Raw genomic sequence first — 20,105 nt, 5'->3', positions numbered from 1 at the left:
TGGATTTTGGGGCAGTTGTCCCCCCCCCCCATTAAGAATTAAAAGAAAGTTTACATCATTTTTTTCTGTCTGTCCAATTTTGTGTGGGGGCAGCTTTCTTTATTCCATCAGAAGTTGGATCAGTGAAGGCAAGGAGGCTTTCTGAAAAGAGGCATCATTTGACCATATATATACAGGTGTTAGTGATATCCCACTCAGTTTCATGTTAACGTTGTATGTTTATTGTTCTCACTCCAAAACCCTGGATGTAGCGTTTTGAATTGCGGTCCATTGTTTTTACTCAAGCATACTGATGTACTACTTCAAATGATTTAACTTCTTATTAACGTTGGTGGCGAGAGGATAGGGGGAATTCCCCTTTGCTTAAGCTGGTACAGAAGGGGTACTATTTTATTAGGAGCAGTCTAACCCCCCACCCCAGAGTGAAAATTGGCCCTGGGCTCAGGGATTGCTGCGGTTATCCTGAGTCTAAAATAGCGTACAACAGCTGCTGCTGGGAGAGTGTCACATTTGAAGGCAATGGAAGAGGTTGCGGATTTCTTTCTGTATGTACTCTGCTCACATCGTAGTGTGTATCAGTGAATGGAAGGAAGGTCACTGACAAACTGTTTTTGTTCCATTCTCTTTGTGTTTCCAGACAACCACTGTAAATGACAGCGGTTCAGTGGAAACAGACCTATATAATGAATGTATTGCAGCCATGGCAACTCCTTATACTGTTCCTCTATGGGAGAAAGCCTCCTGAGAGTCCATAAGCTTTGAAGCACTATAACGTTTCACACTGAGTATTCTATTTTTGTCCCCACTGTCCTCAATTTTATCAACAATCATTACTCCACGCATAAGCCTGACTGACCATACTGAAATCACAACAGGAGTACGATTGACATGTCTTTAACAAATCCTGCATGCATGTACACTCCATCCCCTTGCTACACAAGGAACATGTGATGTGAAAAGTATACATGGAAACTGGAAAGAAGCAGCAGGACTCTTGATGATTCTGGCATTGCATTTATTAACTTATGCCAGAAACATAATTGCTCTTACACAGTTGGGAGACCTGTTTCAGACAATCCTACGCAGGTGTTATTTTATTTCCAAATGCCCTCCCATTCAACAATCTCTTAACTAATCTACTCCAAGTACTGTTCTCATCTGATCTTTGGTCTCGGCTGAAGTCTCGAACAAAAAGGGTTCGTAAGCATAGTCTGTGAGCAATTTCAGAGATCTTTTTGTGGGAATAGCCAAGGTCAAACAGCGTAAGTTACAGGCGTATTGCTGGCATGTGAATGGGAGACAGTGACAAACCCCAAACATCTCCAACTATACACACACACACACTTCATCACTTCTTGTGTGGGATACCAGACACATTTACTTTTCACCAAGTCAACGGTGTCAATTCTCATTGTACTCAAAGTTTAAAGCATTTGTTTATTTATTCAAGGTAATAGATACATTTAAATCATATTAAAAGTATAGAAAATAACACACATTTCACATGTATTCATTAGATGAAGGTGTTGAAAGTCGCATCACATTTAAAACTCAACTTCATAAAAAACATCCTTGGAAAAAGTTGCTTCTCCGCCCTGGTCAAAAAGGCAGCCGTTACAGCTGGTAATACATTCTGGGGGCCTGAGGAGGCTCCTTAATTAACCCTGCCCACTCCAGCCCATTCACCCCCCAACTCGCATGCTTGTTCTGCTCCATTAAACTTCAACCCCCCCTTTTCTCCAATAGAGCGAGATTGATAGGCCCTGGGGGTCAAAACTCTGAGGTCGTCCCGTCTGCACGGTGGCACCTGCTCTTCCCTGTCAGGAGCGCAACATTGCACCCACCCACTGGCTGCCGGCGGGGCTGCTAGCTACCACTTCAAATCCACTGTCAAGTTCCTCACAGCCATGGCAGGCTTCATATATAGTACCAGTCAAAAGATTGGACACACTTACTCATTCAAGAGTTTTTATTTTTTACATTGTAGAATAATAGTGAAGACATGAAAAACTATGAAATAACACATATGGAATCATGTAGTAATCAAAAGTGTTAAAAAGATGAGATTCTTCAAAGTAGCCACCCTTTGCCTTGATGACAGCTTTGCACACTCTTGGCATTCTCTCAACCAGCTTCACCTGGAATGCTTTTCCAACAGTCTTGAAGGAGTTCCCACATATGCTGAGCACTTGTTGGCTGCTTTTCCTTTACTCTGCGGTCCAACTCATCCCAAACCACCTCAATTGGGTTGCGTTCGGGTGATTGTGGAGGCCAGGTCATCTGACGCAGCACTCCATAACTCTCCTTATTGGTCAACTAGCCCTTACACAGCTTGGAGGTGTGGTGTTGGGTCATTGTCCTGCTGAAAAATAAATTATAGTCCTACAAAGCAAAAAAAAAAAAGATGGGATGGTGTATTGCTGCAGAATGCTGTGGTAGCCATGCTCGTTAAGTGTGCCTTGAATTCTAAATTAATTACCAACAGTGTCACCAGCAAAGCACACCATCACACCTCCACACTTCAAGGTGGGAACTACACATGTGGAGATCCTCCATTCACTTACTCTGCATCTCACAAAGACATGGCGGTTGGAACCAAAAATGTCAGATTTGGACTCATCAGACCAAAGGACAGATTTACACCGGTCTAATGTCCATTGCATGTGTTTCTTGGCCCAAGCATGTCTCTTATTAGCGGTTTCTTTGCAGCACTTCGACCACAAAGGCCCGATTCACGCAGTCTCCTCTGAACAGTTGATGTTGAGATGTGTCTGTTTCTTGAACTCTGAAGCATTTATTTGGGATGCTATTTCTGAGGCTGGTAACTCTAATGAACTTATCCTCTGCAGCAGAGGTAACTGTAAGTCTTCCTTTGCTGTGGCGGTCCTCATGAGAGCCAGTTTCATCATAGTGCTTGATGGTTTTAGCGACTGCAATTGAAGATACTTTCAAAGTTCTTGACATTTTCCGTAATTGAGTGACCTTCATGTCTTAAAGTAATGATGGACTGTTGTTTCTCTTTCCATATTTGAGCTGTTCTTGCCATAATATGGATTTGGTCTCAAACGCATTAAGGAGGAAAGCAATTCCACAAATTAACTGAAATGCATCCCAGGTGACTACCTCATGAAGCTGGTTGAGAGAACACCAAGAGTGTGCATCGTTGTCAAGGCAAAGGGTGGCTACTTTGAAGAATCGGAAAATGTAAATATATCTTTAACACTTTTTTTGGTTACTACATGATTACATATGTGTTATTTCATAGTTGATGTCTTCACTGTTATTCTACAATGTTGAAAATAGTCATATAAAGAAAAACCCTTGAATGAGTAGGTGTCCAAACTTTTGACTGGTACTGCATATATATATATATATCTCACATTGTTGGATTGCCCCAACCAAGTTTAACATTCAGTTACATATTACATATACGTATTCACCTGCCAGGCCAAGGCTCTAGCCCTCCAAAGGAAACTAAACACATGCTGAATATCATTATCATTTGTACTAACAAAGGAGCTGTAGCTACTGCTTAGTAAATCATGTCATAACAAGAGCAGGGATATGTTAGATCTCAAAAACATTGTTGAATTAAATAAATGACTCACATTTGTGGCAAGGCTCCCTAGCAATCACACACAGTATAACATACCAATCATTGCAGCAACATATGAACATCAAATTTAACTGATTACAATTGATTAGTTTATCAAAAAGGTCACAAACAGTGTGTGCTGGAGTTTAATATCTAAGTATTGCTCCTCCTTTGTTTGGTTAGAGCAGCGCATACAGAAATCAAATCTGTATCAGATCAGTTCCTCAATGAATGACACTACTCAGCAGCTGATAATGTGCATCCCCATGAGTCACAGTGGAGGACCAAAATGGCCAGCTGATGGGCTGGGAGTCAGGGAGGGGATAGTGGCTTTCCTTTCTGGCTGATCCTCACAGGCTGAAAATACTTCCACGTGTTCCTGCCAGTGCCTTCAACTGGTGTCATGAAAAGTCCCTTTCGTGGTATTTATTGATTTGTCCAAATAGCAAAGTATTTTTTATTTTTAAGAAACAAGACATTTTCTGAATGACTTACTTCTTAGCTACATACAAGATATGTTATTTGTTTCATGATTGTGGAATACCACACTGGCTTGTTCCTCTTTTCACTTGACTTACAGTGCACCCTAGTGGATGTAGTCAAAACATCCTTTATAGTACATTAGTGACTCAATATCCTGACTTGAATATAGTGTTCGTTGGCATGAAGGAGCTTTCAGAGCTTGAGTTACTTAGTTGTCTTGCATTTGTATTTATTATGGATCCCCATTAGCCAAGGTAGCAGCTACTTTTCCTGGTGTCCAGCAACATAAAACAATTACATACAGATTAAAATACTACAAGACATTACATCTCATAACAACTTACCTGACACATTCAGTGTGTTCCCTCAGGCCACTACTCCACCACCACATATTTACAATACAACATCCATGTGCACATGTGTGTCTTATTGTGGTCTCTGGCACATCAGGATTAGCATTGCAATAAACTAGTACTTTAACAACTTTGCTGGAAACATACACTTCTCAAAAAAATAAAGGGAACACTTAAACAACACAATGTAATTCCAAGTCAATCACACTACTGTGAAATCAAACTGTCCACTTAGGAAGCAACACTGATTGACAATAAATTTCACATGCTGTTGTGCAAATGGAATAGACAACAGGTGGAAATTATAGGCAATTAGCAAGACACCCCCAATAAAGGAGTGGTTCTGCAGGTGGTGACCACAGACCACTTCGCAGTTCCTATGCTTCCTGGCTGATGTTTTGGTCACTTTTGAATGCTGGCGGTTCTTTCACTCTAGTGGTAGCATGAGACGGAGTCTACAACCCACAAAAGTGGCTCAGGTAGTGCAGCTCATCCAGGATAGCACATCAATGCGAGCTGTGGCAAGAAGGTTTGCTGTGTCTGTCAGCGTAGTGTCCAGAGCATGGATGCGCTACCAGGAGACAGGCCAGTACATCAGGAGACGTGGAGGAGGCCGTAGGAGGGCAACAACCCAGCAGCAGCCTTTGTGCAAGGAGGAGCACTGCCAGAACCCTGCAAAATGACCTCCAGCAGGCCACAAATGTGCATGTGTCTGCTCAAACGGTCAGAAACAGACTCCACGAGGGTGGTATGAGGGCCCGACGTCCACAGGTGGGGGTTGTGCTTACAGGCCAACACCGTGCAGGACGTTTGGCATTTGCCAGAGAACACCAAGATTGGCAAATTCGCCACTGGCACCCTGTGCTCTTCAGATGAAAGCAGGTTCACACTGAGCACATGTGACAGACGTGACAGAGTCTGGAGATGCCGTGGAGAACGTTCTGCTGCCTGCAACATCCTCCAGCATGACCGGTTTGACGGTGGGTCAGTCATGGTGTGGGGTGGCATTTCTTTGGGGGGCCGCACAGCCCTCCATGTGCTCGCCAGAGGTAGCCTGACTACCATTACAGTGCCTTGTGAAAGTATTCGGCCCCCTTGAACTTTGCGACTTTTTGCCACATTTCAGGCTTCAAACATAAAGATATAAAACTGTATTTTTTTGTGAAGAATCAACAACAAGTGGGATACAATCATGAAGTGGAACGTCATTTATTGGATATTTCAAACTTTTTTAACAAATCAAAAACTGAAAAATTGGGCGTGCAAAATTATTCAGCCCCTTTACTTTCAGTGCAGCAAACTCTCCAGAAGTTCAGTGAGGATCTCTGAATGATCCAATGTTGACCTAAATGACTAATGATGATAAATACAATCCACCTGTGTGTAATCAAGTCTCCGTATAAATGCACCTGCACTGTGATAGTCTCAGAGGTCCGTTAAAAGCGCAGAGAGCATCATGAAGAACAAAGATCACACCAGGCAGGTCCGAGATACTGTTGTGAAGAAGTTTAAAGCCGGATTTGGATACAAAAAGATTTCCCAAGCTTTAAACATCCCAAGGAGCACTGTGCAAGCGATAATATTGAAATGGAAGGAGTATCAGACCACTGCAAATCTACCAAGACCTGGCCGTCCCTCTAAACTTTCAGCTCATACAAGGAGAAGACTGATCAGAGATGCAGCCAAGAGGCCCATGATCACTCTGGATGAACTGCAGAGATCTACAGCTGAGGTGGGAGACTCTGTCCATAGGACAACAATCAGTCGTATATTGCACAAATCTGGCCTTTATGGAAGAGTGGCAAGAAGAAAGCCATTTCTTAAAGATATCCATAAAAAGTGTTGTTTAAAGTTTGCCACAAGCCACCTGGGAGACACACCAAACATGTGGAAGAAGGTGCTCTGGTCAGATGAAACCAAAATTGAACTTTTTGGTAACAATGCAAAACGTTATGTTTGGCGTAAAAGCAACACACCTCATCACCCTGAACACACCATCTCCACTGTCAAACATGGTGGTGGCATCATCACGGTTTGGGCCTGCTTTTCTTCAGCAGGGACAGGGAAGATGGTTAAAATTGATGGGAAGATGGATGGAGCCAAATACAGGACCATTCTGGAAGAAAACCTGATGGAGTCTGCAAAAGACCTGAGACTGGGACGGAGATTTGTCTTCCAACAAGACAATGATCCAAAACATAAAGCAAAATCTACAATGGAATGGTTCAAAAATAAACATATCCAGGTGTTAGAATGGCCAAGTGAAAGTCCAGACCTGAATCCAATCGAGAATCTGTGGAAAGAACTGAAAACTGCTGTTCACAAATGCTCTCCATCCAACCTCACTGAGCTCGAGCTGTTTTGCAAGGAGGAATGGGAAAAAATGTCAGTCTCTCGATGTGCAAAACTGATAGAGACATACCCCAAGTGACTTACAGCTGTAATCGCAGCAAAAGGTGGCGCTACAAAGTATTAACTTAAGGGGGCTGAATAATATTGCACAATTTTTCAGTTTTTGATTTGTTAAAAAAGTTTGAAATATCCAATAAATGCCGTTCCACTTCATGATTGTGTCCCACTTCTTGTTGATTCTTCACAAAAAAATACAGGTTTATATCTTTATGTTTGAAGCCTGAAATGTGGCAAAAGGTCGCAAAGTTCAAGGGGGCCGAATATTTTCGCAAGGCACTGTAGGTACCGAGATGAGATCCTCAGACCCCTTGTGAGACCATATGCTGGTGCGGTTGGCCCTGGGTTCCTCCTAACGCAAGACAATGCTAGACCTCATGTGGCTGGAGTGTGTCAGCAGTTCCTTTAAGAGGAAGGCATTGATGCTATGGACTGGCCCACCCATTCCCCAGACCTGAATCCAATTGAGCACATCTGGGGCATCATGTCTCGCTCCATCCACCAACGCCACATTGCACCAGACTGTTCAGGAGTTGGCGGATGCTTTAGCCCAGGTCTGGGAGGAGATCCCTCAGGAGACCATCCGCCACCTCATCAGGAGCATGCCCAGGCGTTGTAGGGAGGTCATACAGGCACGTGGACGCCACACACACACTACTGAGCCTCATTTTGACTTGTTTTAAGGACATTACATCAAAGTTGGATCAGCCTGTAGTGTGGTTTTCCACTTTAATTTTGAGTGAGACTGCAAATCCAGACCTCCATGGGTTGATAAATTTGATTTCCATTGGTGTGATTTTGTTGTCAGCACATTCAACTATGTAAAGAAAAAGTATTTAATAAGAATATTTCATTCATTCAGATCTAGGATGTGTTATTTTAGTGTTCCCTTTATTTTTTTGAGCAGTGTATACCCATTTTACATTACACTACAGTTTAACAGTAACACCAATACATGCAAATCATGAGAATGTCACGCTCCACTCACATGCGTTTCCCCCTATTTCACTTCAGTTGTAACGTTCAACTTTCAATTTTTCCAGTTTGGCTGTCGTCTGAATTCCAGTTGAGACGAAGACCTCATAATTCCCCTGTAATGAGGCAAATAAAATGTACAACATGTTATTAAAACTCACATTCTTAATAATAACATATCTTAAAGCCCTTCACACGGAGGTGTACAATGTGAGGGTAAACTAACCATGGAGGCAAAGCTGTGTGTCTTTAAAATATGTATATTTTTAGAAGACAAAGAATCTAGTTTTCAACAGTAAGACTTGTACTCACTTTTGGCAACACATCATAGGCCCTGAGATAAAAGAGAACAGTATCATGTAGAGATTCTGCAAAGAGGATGACCATCTGTTAGTCACACCACCCACCAGAAGTGAAATTTAACAGCATTTAATTTCTGACAGTTGGAATGGTGGGTGAATATGAATATTTCTGGTACATTCCTCCTTTGAGATTACATATTTTCAGATCCGGGCAAAAGCAATCTTTCCGGGATAACTTGTTCTATTTACTTCCAATTTTTATACCAGACACATACCTCAAAACCATTGTGGCTCTATTGAAACACAGTTCAAATAAAGGACAAAAAGAAAAAAAGGTTGTAAGCTATGGGTTTGGTCCTAAACTGTTTTAACTGTCAAGAATGCAACACGACTAAAGAGAGGTGTTTAGCAAGAAACATTAAATTAGAGTATCAGAGGAAATATAAGTAATGACATTTCCAGACATCTAGTAGTTCTGGTACTTAATACGTAGTCACAGCGATATACTAGACAGTTATCTGAAATGTTCTGATTAAATTCAGTATATACGTTTTACATTCTTCTCTATATGATCACTAGACAAGTAAATAAAAAGGTCTTACCATGCCAAGTATACCAGGTTGACACTCTCTGAAGAGCAAAGTTATCTTTTCTGTCCAGAAGCAGCCAAAACACAACAAAATAGTACCCAGAATTTGAAACATCATGCTAAAGTTGATACTCTGCAATGGTTTGACTTACTGCCGGTCTCCTGTTTTCATGCAATCAACACTGTTTGATAGTGCCCAAGCTCTCAAAACATCAGAAGTAGCAACTTCTCATTTTGCCCACAGAATACTGGTAGTGTTTTTCTGAAGAGAGGCATTGTTTGAAGCAGAAGGAAGGGAAGTTACAATTGCAATCACAGTCATGTCACAAGGTGAATTTAGTTTATATTTAGTGATGAAATTAATCCATAAGCTTTGTTTAAACAAATTTTATTCATATACTCCATGTCTATACATTACCTCTTACTAGTGAAAGGAAGAAACCAACATCTCTCAAAGGTTCTCTTTGATATCATATAATTTATAGCCTACATTAACTACTAAGACGTACATACACACACACGTTCCATTCAACAGTTCAGACTGCAATTGGCATTATCTGTAGAATAATCCATTAACTCTTATTAGGTTTACCATTCAAGTCTTCCGTATCAAATGAAAAGGGCTGGTCGTAACCCATGAGGTGGTTATAGTCATGAGGAAGTGGGAACAGCATCGGATTCACAAGCATCGACTTCTTGTCGGCATAGAACGTGGTGAACATTTTGCTGACACCCGGTATCTTGACCTCACTCTGACGGAACACAGTCTTTTTCTCCATCAGAAGGACGTTGTAGGTGACAGCTGTGTACGTGTCAGTGTCATGGTTGTGGTACAGGCGAACCACATAGCCTTTGGTGATGATGTGGAGGAGGATGGGAGTCAGGAATGTGAAAAAACCAATGACACCACAGAAGGCCCCCTTCAGGACAAGACTCTGAACGCTGATGCCAGTCTTCAAAAGAATGTAGGGCATCATACACAGGCTGGCCCCGCTACTGGTGTAAGAGAACATCTTCACACCTGCAACAGACAAAAAATACAATTCGTGTTTAGGCCTAGTTATTCAATGATGATAACAATGTTGATGATGAGGAGACGATCATGAGAGATTGTTTATGGTGATTAAAGTAATACCTCGGACAGAATTGCCGAGGTTCCCTGAATAGATGAGCGTCCCCTCAGAGTGATTTGTGGAAGATGTAGAGAAGCAGCAGACCATCCGTAGTACAGAGGCTGGCTGTACCTGGGCAGAGACAGACAAATGAGAAACTAGGCCATTTCTTTCCATACAATGCCTTTAACTGCTACAATTAGACCAGAACAAATATATAATTTTTAAAAGAACTTGGTCCAATTCTTAATTACCTTTCAGATGAGATCTTACAGAGTGTGATCAAATATGTCATAACGCAATTTGCCATGGGGGTTGTAGAGATTAATTGAATCTAACGCACTTTCAAAAGTGAATGCACTTGCACAACCAGGCCAGTGCAGATCATGCCTGACCACACCGCTCGCATATTGATTTTGTCCACCCACACCAGTCAGGACACGCTGGTTGAAATATCAAAATGAACTCTGAACCAACTATATTAATTTGGGGACAGGTTGAAAAGCATTAAACATTTAAGGCAATTTAACTAGCTAGCTTGCTGTTGCTAGCTAATTTGTCCTGGGATAGAAACATTGAGTCGTTATTTTACCTGAAATGCACAAGGTCCTCTACTCCGACAATTAATCCACAACTAAAAGGGTAAACCTAGTTCATTTCTAGGAATCTCAACTCCTTCAGGATTCTTCTGACTTTATATGGCGGTTGGCAACCAACTTTAAGGTGCATTACCACCACCAACTGGCCTGGATGTGGACTTCAGTTCGCCTTTCAATCACCCGCGTGGGTATATGCTCCTAAAAACCAATGAGGAGATGGGAGAGGCCAGACTTGCTGTGCATCACATTGGCTTTTATGAAATAAGTGTTAATTCAGTATTGTAGTAATTATTATTACAAATATTTTTTCATTTTCTAAATCGGCCGATTAATCGGTATCGGCTTTTTAGGTCCGCCAATAATCGGTGTTGAAAAATCATAATCGGTCGACCTCTAGTTGTAATGCACCTTAAAGTTGGTTGCCAACCGCCAAATAAAGTCCAAAGTAAAAATAGAAGCCTGAGGAAGGAGGAGAGATGACGATAAAGGAATTCAATTTACCGTTTAATCTCTGGAATAATTGTCAGAGTAGAGGACCTTGTGCATTTCAGGTAAAATAACAACCCAATGTTTATATCCCAGGACAAATTTGCTAGCAAGCTAAATTGCCATCAAAGTTGAATGCTTTTCGACCTGTCCTCAAATTATTATAATTGGTTCAGAGTTTTGTTTGATATTTCAACATGCATGTGCTGATCGTGTCTGGTGTGGCTGTACAAAATCAACATGCGCGCGTCCGGTTTGGTCAGGAGCATGTAAATCATACATAGAACTATCGAACGCAGTGTCGAACTATCGAGTGTAGAACTATTGAACGCAGAGCCACTAGGCTAGCTAGTTAGCTAACATAGCTTTTTTCAGCCAAAAGAAACCTACGTAACTAGCATAATAGGGCATATATCCCAGGATTGGAAGTATAACTATCTACCAGACAAGTGAGGACAAAATAAAGCCAAATACCTTTTTAGCCGCATCATTGAGAAACGACCTTTTGGCAGCGTGATACAAATACCCTTCGGTCTTCATTGGCAGCCTTCTACACGCGTGAGTAGCAGGCCTCCCATTTCGGAGGGCAACAAATTGTATACTAAACGTTTGAGAAATAGCAGTACGTAATCCACGTGCAAAGTAATGCTGAAACATTATACAATCATAAATTTAAACCACTTTAGTAGCTTGTTTGCTAACAGCATGCACAACAGCACTGTTATTAACCCCCGCCCCTTTCTTCTTCTGTGGCAGTGGTACGCACAGGATTCTTCTTTGTAGGTTTATTGGCAGACTGCACTAATACGGTGTATTGCTGCCACCTACTGTACGGGTTAGAAAAAAATACTACAAAGCAAAATATGTTTTGGATGAACAAATTATAATTACACCCCCCCCCCCATTTTTTTTTTCTTTTTTCTCACAATTACTACCCTGAATTTTAAAAAAACGGTACTATTCAGATCCCTACACAGTCTCAACAACCTGGGAGGGGGGGACCTCTTCATTCAGTACTCCCTGTTACATTTCGCCTGTAAAGTCCTGGAGACCCAGAAATTGATTTGTTGCCTTCACAATGATGTCTAGCTTCTTTGGTGTTTTCTAAGTTTAACTAGTGCAATTTATCACTAGCGCTATGAACACAACAAAGTCCACCTTCTTCACTATTAGTGTGTTGGGATCAATCTCCTGCATGGCATTCACTGCAGACTGTGGGACATCCACTACCATCTCCTCTCTACTCACTCCTTCAGCTATTTTCACTGCCTCCACATAGAAGACCTGCTGGTTGGCCTGATCCTAGCTACTGCGACCTCCTCCATCCGTACAGGGAACACCGGGAACTCGGGAATGTGATTCCCATGACAATTACAACAACATGCTTCATCTGACTCTTCAACTACTACATCTTTTTTTCCTTCGACAAACACTTTCCACATGTCCAAACTTTTTACAATTTTAACACTGCAGCGGCTTCTGTACATACTGTCTCACCGCATAAATCAAATCAAATCAAATTGTATTTGTCACATGCGCCGAATTCAACAGGTGTAGTAGACCTTACAGTGAAATGCTTACTTACAAGCCCTTAACCAACAATGCAGCTTTAAGAAAAATACCTTTAAAAAAAAAAGTAACAAATAATTGAAGAGCAGCAGTAAAATATCAACATCAAGGCTAAATACAGGGGGTACTGGTCCAGAGTCAATGTGTGGGGGCACCGGTTAGTCGAGGTAATTGAGGTAATATGTACATGTAAGTAGAGTTGTTAAAGTGACTATGCATAGATAATAACAGAGAGTAGCAGCAGCGTAAAAGGGGGGGGGGGCAATGCAAATAATCTGGGTAGCTATTTTATTAGATGTTCAGGAGCCTTAAGGCTTGGGGGTATAAGCTGTTTAGAAGCCTCTTGGACCTAGACTTGGCACTCCGCTGCTGCTTGCCATGTGGTAGCAGAGAGAACAGTCTATGACTGGGGTGGCTGGAGTCTTTGACAATTATTAAGGCCTTCCTCTGACACCACCTGGTATAGAGGTCCTGGATGGAAGGAAGCTTGGCCCCAGTGATGTACTGGGCCGTATGCACTACCCTCTGTAGTGCCTTGCGGTCGGAGGCAGACCAACTGATGTAACCCATCAGGATGCTCTCGATGTTGCAGCTGTAGAACCGTTTGAGGATCTGAGGACCCATGCCAAATCTTTTCAGTCTCCTGAGGGGGAATAGGTTTTGTCGTGCCCGCCCTATTGACGACTGTCATGGTGTGCTTGGACCATGTTAGTTTGTTGGTGATGTGGACGCCAAGGAACTTGAAGCTCTCAACCTGCTCCACTACAGCCCCGTCGAAGAGAATGGGGGCATGCTCGGTCCTCCTTTTCCTGTAGTCCACAATTATCTCCTTTGTCTTGATCACGTTGAGGGAGAGGTTGTTGTTCTTGCACCACACGGTCAGGTCTCTGACCTCCTCCCTATAGGCTGTCTCATTGTTGTCAGTGATCAGGCAATGACTGATGACTGTTGTGTCATCGGCAAACTTAATGATGGTGTTGGAATCGTGCCTGGCCATTCAGTCATGAGTGAACAGGGAGTACAGGAAGGGACTGAGCATGCACCCCTGAGGGGCACCCGTGTTGAGGATCAGCATGGCGAATGTGTTGTTACCTTCCCTTACCACCTGGGGGCGGCATGTCAGGAAGTCCAGGATCCAGTTGCAGAGGGAGGTGTTTAGTCCCAGGGTCCTTAGCTTAGTGATGAGCTTTGAGGGCACTATGGTGTTGAGCGCTGAGCTGTAGTCAATGAATAGCATTCTCACATAGGTGTTCCTTTTGTCCAGGTGTGAAAGGGCAGTGTGGAGTGCAATAGAGATAGCATAATCTGTGGATCTGTTGGGGCGGTATGCGAATTGGAGTGGGTCTAGGGTTTCTGGGATAATGTTGTTGATGTGAGCCATGACTAGCCTTTCAAAGCATTTCATGGCCTCAGAGTGCTACAGTGCGGTAGTCATTTAGGCAGGCTTCCTGATTGAAACATGTTGGTATTACAGACTCATACAGGGAGAGGTTGAAAATGTCAGTGAAGACACTTGCCAGTTGGTCAGCACATCCATTATCTTTCGTCTCTCTGTGTTTCATAAATTTCCTTCAATTCGCTAGAGGCCGTCAGCAATAAGCATCTGAGCGAGCGAAACAGCGCCCATCTGTCTCTATGTGTAGGCCATCTGTCTGATGCTGTCTGGTCCAAACGAGTATGACATTGTTGCCGCATGTAGCATTGAAGGCAAGAGAAGCCAGCGAGCATCTGGCCTCCCTTGACAAAAAAATAATAATACAAATTTGCCAATCAGCGTTGACCTAAACTGAGCGAGATCAACTGTGAATGATCCTGGCGTACCAAAAAATGTGTCAAGGGAAGCCAGCTTGGATTTGGCATCACTCCTATCAAATCCCATTGAGTGCATAAGTCATTGACAGAAAAACTTTAATTGTTGCATCTCATTGTGCCGTTGTCCTCCGGTGGCTAGCTAGCCAGCTTGCTAAAATTGGCCCTTTCCTAAATTAGCCATGGAAGTAGATAGGGATTGTCAATTGTGGTTTTACTTAATTCTCCGCACTGGCAAATGATTATAACGGTGATGCTGATCCAACCATTAATTCATACATTGTTGTGCCCCTGGTCTGAGTGGATGTAAGTTCAATATGTAGCTAGATGTAGAAGGCTATTGTTAACTAGCTAACGTTGCTCATGAATGGAGGTTAGGCTAGTGAGCAAGCATTTAGCCAGGTAGCCTAGGACCACATAAAATAAAAGCTTGTACTGTATGACAGTGATAGACCGTTTCATCAACATGAAAGAGATGAGTATGGCATTGGCGTTTCTCTACAAGTAGGGTGAGTCAACATGTTTTTCAACCCGCACGCACGCACGCACGCACGCACGCACGCACGCACGCACGCACGCACACACACACACACACACACACACACACACACACACACACACACACACACACACACACACAAATCAGAACCATGGACAGCCACATCACTTTTATCTCACGTTGATTGGACTAAATTGTTTTGGTGATCTTTTGTTACTGTATTAGACTAAGCAGAGGTGACTTGATGATGTTGAAATGTTGAAGTTGAAAGGGTTTTGGAATAGTGGAGGCAGCTCCTGTTTTCTTTGCGACTTTCGGTAACTCTCTTCTCTCTCTTTTCCAAATCAATAGTTGTTTAGTGGTCCAAAAATGTCGTAAACATGAACTTTCTTGACCATGCGGTAGGTCATGTAACTGTCTCTTACTGTACATGCAATATGCTTTGTGAACTTCACTGGACAATGGCAGCTATCCGGTTTTGTGATAAAATAAAGGTGTGGTTGATTTTATTCTGCCACTGTGTCTTCTTATTGTCTCGGCCTTTAGGCCTCTATATCACAGTCTCAAGACATATGAATTAACTGGTTAGAGAGCAAACAACTCAATTATCACAATAAATAGGTTGTAATATGGAGGGGGGGGGCTTGGCTTTATCCCTAAACCTCACAGCCTTTATGTCCAGCGAGACACCGGAGGTTACACCTTTAACTGGTGCCCAACTTTGAAAATCATAGCTTTCCACATCTTACGTCAACATCTTGTTGAGCCACAGAGCTTTCTCCTTTTGCACTTTTGACACACACAAAAGCAACCTCATACTGCTGCTGGTCACTCTAACCAATTCCACTTTACCCAATTCCTCCTTCTCCATCTTCTTCGAGACTGCAAACAAGGCACCCAAAAAAACATCCTTGTTTACGCACAGGATTTCCTGTATGAAGCAGCAATATCAGAGATACTGGATATAATGACGAGATGCTTATGACTCCGCCCTAACAATATTCTTCTTCATTGTGTGCTTTTCCGACAGACTAGATGATTTGTTGCGAAGAGCAAACTGTTCGGGTGACTCTGTACTGGCCTACTACTCACGGGGATCCTCTCAGGCTCCCTCACCCTTTTCACACCATCCTCAACTTTCCTCACTGCCTCAGCATGACACTTTTCTCACTGCTTTCACCCTGAAAACTTCAACCTGTCTCACTCACACAGGACATTTCTGATCCCCAGCAACTAGGCCACCCCCACAATTGAAACACTACACTTCTTCCACCGAAACTATACACTTCTTTGTCCCATGCCCTCCTGCACACTTCTAACACAACAGAATCTCCCACCTACATATTTCTGCAAACATTTATGCATGACCATAAACTTGGCATCTGAAACACGGTAGTGGGTTCGGAACAAAAGCTCTCATGGGATAACTTATATACCATAGCATGACTTTATCCTGCAAAACTCAGGACAGACAGGGTCTCCTTAGTCTCCCATGCATCACAGACACCCGGGGATCCTAAACTTCAGTCGATCCACCTCAACTCAACGCCACCCCAGTTATTACTCCTTTCAGTGGCGCTTTGCTCCGGAGAGCAAAGCAAGACACCGCTCTCGGTCCGAGTCGCGAATTGCGTAGTGCTTTCTGCCTCAGGGCAGCAGACACACAAAAAATCTTGACAAGTCCACTTATGGGTACTTTGACAGAATTGACAGAATTCAACTCCTTCTTCACCCAGCCTGATACCACAGACGGAACCGACCAGAGTCATCTCAGGCATTTTCCTGATCATTGGGGTGAGGTTTGGAAGCCTTCAACTCACCTGACGACGCATGTTGGTATATAGCAGAGGTAAATCTGGGTCTTCCTTTCCTGTGGCGATCCTCATCATAGCGCTTGATGGTTTTTGCGACTGCACTTGAAGAAACTTTTAAAGTTCTTGAAATTTTCCACATTGACTGGCCTTCATGTCTTAAAGTAATGATGGACTGTTGTTTCTTTTTGCTTATTTGAGCTGCTCTTTCCATAATATGGACTTGGTCTTTTACCAAATAGGGCTTTCTTCTGTATACCACCCCTACAGTACCTTGTCACAACACAACTGATTGGCTCAAACGCATTAAGAAGGAAAGAAATTCCACAAATTTACTTTTAACAACACCTGTTAATTGAAATGCATTCCATGTGACTACCTCATGAATCTGGTTGAGAGAATACCAAGAGTGTGCAAAGCTGTCATCAAGGCAAAGGGTGGCCACTGAAGAATCTCAAATATAAAATATATTTTGATTTGTTGAACACTTTTTGGTTACTACATGATTCCATATATGTTATTGTATAGTTTTGATGTCTTTACTATTATTTTACAATGTAGAAAATAGTCAAAATAAAGTTACACCGATTCATTCCAGGGTTTAACTTTTGACTGTGTCATGACGTGGCCCTCTTTGGATATAGCAAGCACCAACTCTCTCTCACCACCTCTCTCTTCCCGCTACACCCAGGCTCTGTTATCTCAGGTTGTAAATTCCTGGAGGAGACTCTCTCCCTCATGCAGTATAGAGAGAGAGGGTTCACAGTAGAACAAAGGAACTTCTTCTACATCACAGAACTTGAGAACTGAACATTGTCCATGTTTTGTTAGAAGGCGTAAACGGTCGGTGGAGAATCCAGCTACGACCAGTCCATTTTGTTTTATGATGTGAACTCAGGAAAGACAATACAGCCACATTACCATAACTCTGCTTATACAGGAGCCTCCGTTCTGAGGCTTGCATCTAATTATTGTATAAAATGAATTAGTAAAGATGAAACTATTTGTGAAATTGTGCAATGTGATTTTAAACCGTTAATGTGAGAGAATTGTATTTCTATTTAAAGTTTCACTTTTTCTGCTGTCATTGGGCCACCCCCATGAGCACAGACATCAATCTGGCGTCATGGGACAGCCTTTTCTGCTGTTCCGAATCAAACCCCCACCTAGAGAAGCCCACTTCAGACCATGCGTACCTCGATTACCAAGAGGTCTAAGGTTTGAGTAGAGACCATGCAATCCTCGGTCATCTGAGGGAGCTAATGTTGTAACGATTGTTGAACCACGTGGAGCATTGGCTGCACTGGTGGAAATGGTTCAACTCTGAGACTATCGATACCGACAGAATAAGAGCAAATCTTCGATACTAATTACTAGTCTGCAGCTAGAATTTATGTTGACCTGGAATGCGAAGACCGACAGACAACCTGCCGAAACATCTATCTACAAGAACATTTCTGAATGGGACTCTGAAGTATCCATTCTAACCACAAAAGACTCCAGGGACGCAAAGAGAAGTTCAGATGAACTTTTCAACAGAAAGACTGATGATTCCAACAGAGATCACGACGACACACTGAGCGTAAATATATATATTGATTGCAATTATTCCCGAATGAGTGAGCGTTCATGTGCAAAGGATTGGCATTTCAATTAATATAATTATCAACTGTATAGTGTCTTTTGTCTATCGCGCCCTTCAGTCCCTTTGTCTACCAAGCCGTCATACCAGTTTAACCCACTAGGGCACATCCCCTATCATCCCCTACCTTGTAACCATATCTACTTTGTTTGTTTGTTTGTTATGCATTTCTGTGATTAGTTAGTAAATTAATTATTAAGAATGAGACTAACAAGAGGTAAAGAATGATTCATTAATTAGAAGACTAATTAATCAGATATTAAAACATCTGAAAAGTTATATTAGGAAAATTATAACTTTGTAATCTGAATATTTTCCTTGGTGCCCCGACTTCCTAGTTAATTACATTAACATGATTAGTTTAATCACGTAATAATAATTACAGAGAATTGATTTGATAAAATAAGTCTTCACTTTAATGATGCCAAAGACACGACAACTGGTATTGTCTAGTAGTAAAGGCCAAATTAAATATTTTATCCCCGAAAATATGTATTTATTTTTTTATACCTAAAGGGTTGTAATATTCATCATGAAATAGCTAAATTATCCATGGTATGACAATCCATAGCTTGGTACCATTTATGCAGCAAGACAATGATCCAAAACACACAATCAAGTCTACTGTACATGAAAATGGTTAAAAAGCAACACATTTTAAGTTTTGGAATAGCCTAGTCAAAGTCCAGACCTAATCCCAATTGAAATGTTGTGACAGGACTTGAACAGATAAAACAGTTCTGCATGCAAGAATGGTAACATTCAGTATCAAAAATATACAAAAATAGAGAAAATCTGAAAGTGGACAAATACTTTATTACGTATTTGTCACCAATTACTATTCAAAAATTCTTTATTCATAAAAAAAACAACAACATATCTTTCACCTAATGTTGGTGCTCAAAACATGCGCAAATTCCCATAGGAACCCAGCCCTAAAAGAGCAGGGCTTGTGCCTTTTATTTCTTTCTTACAGGAATGATATACATATGAGGAGAAAGCTGAAGTAACTTTTTCACTGATATAATCAGATCTCATGTCTGATTCCCAGCTTGTCCACTAGGTAGTACCTCACTGTGCGAAAATGGCTAAAATTAGTTTTAATTACTGAAATCTTAACTCGAGCTCTAGGGTCATTTTGTAATGTTTTTTGTTTGCGGGGGCATTCTTATGACATCGCCAGCAGTAAGACTTTAGCTCGATATGATATGTCACTTTCTATTTTCTGACTGAAATTGACAGAGTGAGTACTAGGAAAGCTCTGCGGGCCTGGGCCCAAAACAACGATCAGAATTTCATAGAAACATAATTACCATTTTTGTGATGGAAAATTATTTCACTCACATTGTAATTATTTATAGGTCATATTTCATAGAAATTTGGAAATACTGGACAGTTACTTTAAAGGCTGACTTTGGTCAAAATGCTAAAATAATGGCTTTAAACTGATCAATGCAACATCATACCAGGTAGTTGGTAGTTTAACCTTGTAGTGTTTTCAGTAGTTAAAAACTTTTTACCATGTAGCGGTGTAACTAACTACTAGAACTACACACTACTTTTCTTTGCGGAAATAAAACATGGGTGAAGCAGGCATTTTCAGATCTGCCCAATTCTCATTTGAAACATCGTTTTTGTGTTTAAAGGTGCTACATGTAGAATGTCTCACCCATGTGGAAGCTAGGTGAATTGCAACAACACTTAAAGCCGATTTATGGTCATTCTGGCATCTGCATTGGCCGTACAGCTTTTAGATATGGCCTCTGCAGAAGTTAGGTCATTCGTACTTGCGCTTCGCAGAGCTGTTGTGAATGAAGTTGTCAAGGAAGTGAGTTTGTGTTTACACAGAACATACAGCCCCCACCTACCATC

The 20,105-nt window shown here is 41.8% G+C and overlaps 1 protein-coding gene and 1 long non-coding RNA gene across 2 annotated transcripts; both read right to left on the bottom strand.

Moving 5' to 3' along the window:
- Window positions 1–3,341: 3,341 nt before the first annotated feature.
- Window positions 3,342–8,710, bottom strand: LOC121847479. Its single transcript, XR_006084333.1, has 3 exons — window positions 8,128–8,710; window positions 7,829–7,931; window positions 3,342–4,348 (listed from the first exon to the last, which is right to left on the bottom strand). It is a non-coding gene; the product is annotated as an uncharacterized LOC121847479 (long non-coding RNA).
- A 368-nt stretch (window positions 8,711–9,078) lies between these two features.
- LOC112260506 (transmembrane protein 70, mitochondrial) lies at window positions 9,079–11,668 on the bottom strand. Its single transcript, XM_024435668.1, has 3 exons — window positions 11,378–11,668; window positions 9,842–9,950; window positions 9,079–9,727 (listed from the first exon to the last, which is right to left on the bottom strand). The coding sequence occupies exons 1-3, from the start codon at window positions 11,558–11,560 to the stop codon at window positions 9,279–9,281; spliced, it is 741 nt and encodes a 246-aa protein (XP_024291436.1). The 5' UTR covers window positions 11,561–11,668; the 3' UTR covers window positions 9,079–9,278.
- Between the last annotated feature and the right edge of the window lie 8,437 nt (window positions 11,669–20,105).

This window comes from Oncorhynchus tshawytscha, linkage group LG10, assembly GCF_018296145.1.
Source record: "Oncorhynchus tshawytscha isolate Ot180627B linkage group LG10, Otsh_v2.0, whole genome shotgun sequence".
Classification (NCBI taxonomy): domain Eukaryota; kingdom Metazoa; phylum Chordata; class Actinopteri; order Salmoniformes; family Salmonidae; genus Oncorhynchus; species Oncorhynchus tshawytscha.
This window is presented reverse-complemented; position numbering and strand designations above follow the sequence as displayed.